Source organism: Penaeus monodon, chromosome 11 (genome assembly GCF_015228065.2).
Source record: "Penaeus monodon isolate SGIC_2016 chromosome 11, NSTDA_Pmon_1, whole genome shotgun sequence".
NCBI lineage: Eukaryota > Metazoa > Arthropoda > Malacostraca > Decapoda > Penaeidae > Penaeus > Penaeus monodon.
Genome location: NC_051396.1, coordinates 40,845,410 through 40,847,909, shown reverse-complemented (window position 1 = coordinate 40,847,909; position 2,500 = coordinate 40,845,410). Strand labels below are relative to the sequence as shown.

The window sequence follows — 2,500 nt, the reverse complement described above, 5'->3', positions numbered from 1 at the left end:
AATAAAGGAAAAGGATAACAGATGAGACACATTGGACAACCAATTGATTTGATTCCTTTGATTTGATTAAGTACTTGTGCAGTCATTTTTATGTAAACAAAATTAGTATACTAATATCACAGTGGGCACGGCAAGTATATCATGCAAACCCAACACAGAGAGTTCATAGTTATACAGTAAATAGCAAAACTAAACTTTTGTTGGGAAAGCTGAATGCCAAACTTTTGAATGTATTTCATATAAGAAAAAAATGCTTCAACCTACATTGAATTTTATTAGATCAATATGTAAAGTTTCAGAAGAAATAGTAAACTTCATAATTTGTGATAGGTAAATTAGATATTATAGTTGCCTGATTTTATCTAGAAAATTTTAAGTGATAAATATAAAGGAAGGCTTTTGCTGACTGGTTTTATTCTTAACATAAATTACAATACTTTCTCTTATATATTTCCTACTTATATGAGCTTATATGTATGAAATTAGTTATGTTGTCTCTTATTTTGTAACATTTTCAAAAGGAAGTGAAGAAATATAACTGTGTTTTCATTATTTTAATATTTTTTTTTATTATTATGACTGATTTTTTTTTTTTTTTTTTGCATGTATTTATTTCAGGATGGCATGGCACTGCAAGGGATCCGATGTGACTTTGCCGTGCTCAATTGGAATCTTCCAAGCATTGAGTTCTACAAAAGCAAAGGGGCAGCAGATATGACTGAGCAGAAAGGCTTCTTGTTTTATAGGATGAGAAAGGAAGAAATGGAAGCGTTTGTCAAGAAATGATTTTTATTCCTGCTTTTAGATTGCTTTTTTCTAATAAGGCATATACATTTTTTGATCTTGAGTGAGACTGTGGTAATGATTTTTTTTATTAAAGGGAATTTTTTTTACTATTTTATTATTCATTTGATATTGATGGATTTTTTTTTCTTCTCCAAATTTTATATTCTTGCATTACAGTAATCTAAAAATTATATGCCTATAAACTGATTAAATAATTATTTTTGATTTGAAAATAGTATTCAGAAATTTACATTAGTCTTTCATAGAAATGTATTTTTTATTTTAGTACAAAGTAAAGAATATTAATTTTTTTTAAAATAGTTATCATATATTTTGCTAGATTATTAGTGTTATTGTTGTTGTTATATATGTATGTGCATATAGATAGAATTTTGTCTTAGGTTGAGACTATGAGAATGATTTATTTTGTTAAAGGAAAATGTTTAGTTTATTTTGATGTTAATGAATTTTTTTCTTACCAAATTTGATGTTCCTTTATTACAGTAATCTAAAATACCTCTAAACTGATTGAATGATTATTTTTTCACTTGAAAATAGTATTATTAACAAGCACTCAGAAATTTACATTAGTCTTTTTTATAAATATATATTTTTTATTTTAGTACAAAGTAAAGCATATTAAAATATTTACAGTTTTTATAGTTGTCATATTTGTTGTTAGGTTATTATTGTTATTCCAATGATAACTGTTATTATTATTATCATTGCTATTATTATTATTAATATTATTATTATTATTATTATTATCACTACTACTACTACTCAATATATTGTTATTATTATTATTAATAATTTTAATCCACTAATGCTGGGATGGCAAAAATACATAACATACCCCCTTTGTTATTTTTGTATTGACTTTCTTTACACAAAATGCAGAAACTTATCACCAAGGAGTGAATTAAAAGTCACACCTATCTGAACCATTTATCCTTTTTCATTGATTTTTGGAGAGATTATTTTAAGTTTAGGAATGATATCCATAACATTATGATAACCACAATATCAATAATAGTAATAACTTTGGTGTTTAATGTCATGTAAAAAAATATTATTTTCTAAAAACTCAAGGAAAAGGAAAATGTAGACATACTATGATAGAAAAACCCACAATACATGAACTAGATTTATTGAAAATGAGACAAAAGTTTTGAAATCCAACTGGTTTTTACCTTCAGACCATAGGATCAACATGGAAGAGTGTTTTACCATGTAAGCATACTAATTGATTCCTTTAGTGGATGAGCACTCGTGGAGTCATGTCTGTGCAAAATTTACAAAAGAAAACTGTAGTCAGCAGTACCTAAACCTAACAGCAGTTGGTTAACGTTATTATTATTACTTTTGTTATTAATATATATTCTTATAGTCATCATCATTATTATAATTTTATTATTATTACTATTATTATAATTTTATTATTATTATTGTAATTATTGTTATTGTTGCTGTAGTTATAGAGTTATTTATCTTACTCATATTTATATTGACTTCTTCCTATCTGTATTCAAGTGTTTACAAGAAAGAGTTCATAATTTTTATAAGAAAGGAAACTAAATCATTATAAATAAAGTAATATTGTAAATAATGATACAGGAAAGATATCAAAAGAAAGTGGAGTTTTCAGTTTTAGTGTAGTCCTTTGTGGAAAGTGGTAAGGTATGGTAGTCAAATTCAGTGCCAAGAAGTTTTG

General features: G+C 25.5%; 1 protein-coding gene across 3 annotated transcripts in view; it reads left to right on the top strand.

The window, feature by feature from the left end:
• LOC119578961 (spermidine/spermine N(1)-acetyltransferase-like protein 1) overlaps positions 1 to 2,500 on the top strand; it is an 11,846-nt gene that overhangs the window by 9,036 nt on the left and 310 nt on the right. For 2 of the 3 annotated variants that reach the window (XM_037926645.1, XM_037926646.1), the window contains exon 7: positions 619 to 786. In XM_037926645.1, the coding sequence (XP_037782573.1) occupies positions 619 to 786 (168 nt within the window). Of the gene's footprint in view, positions 1 to 618 lie in introns of all 3 variants that reach the window. The other variant, XM_037926644.1, reaches the window with a different exon arrangement.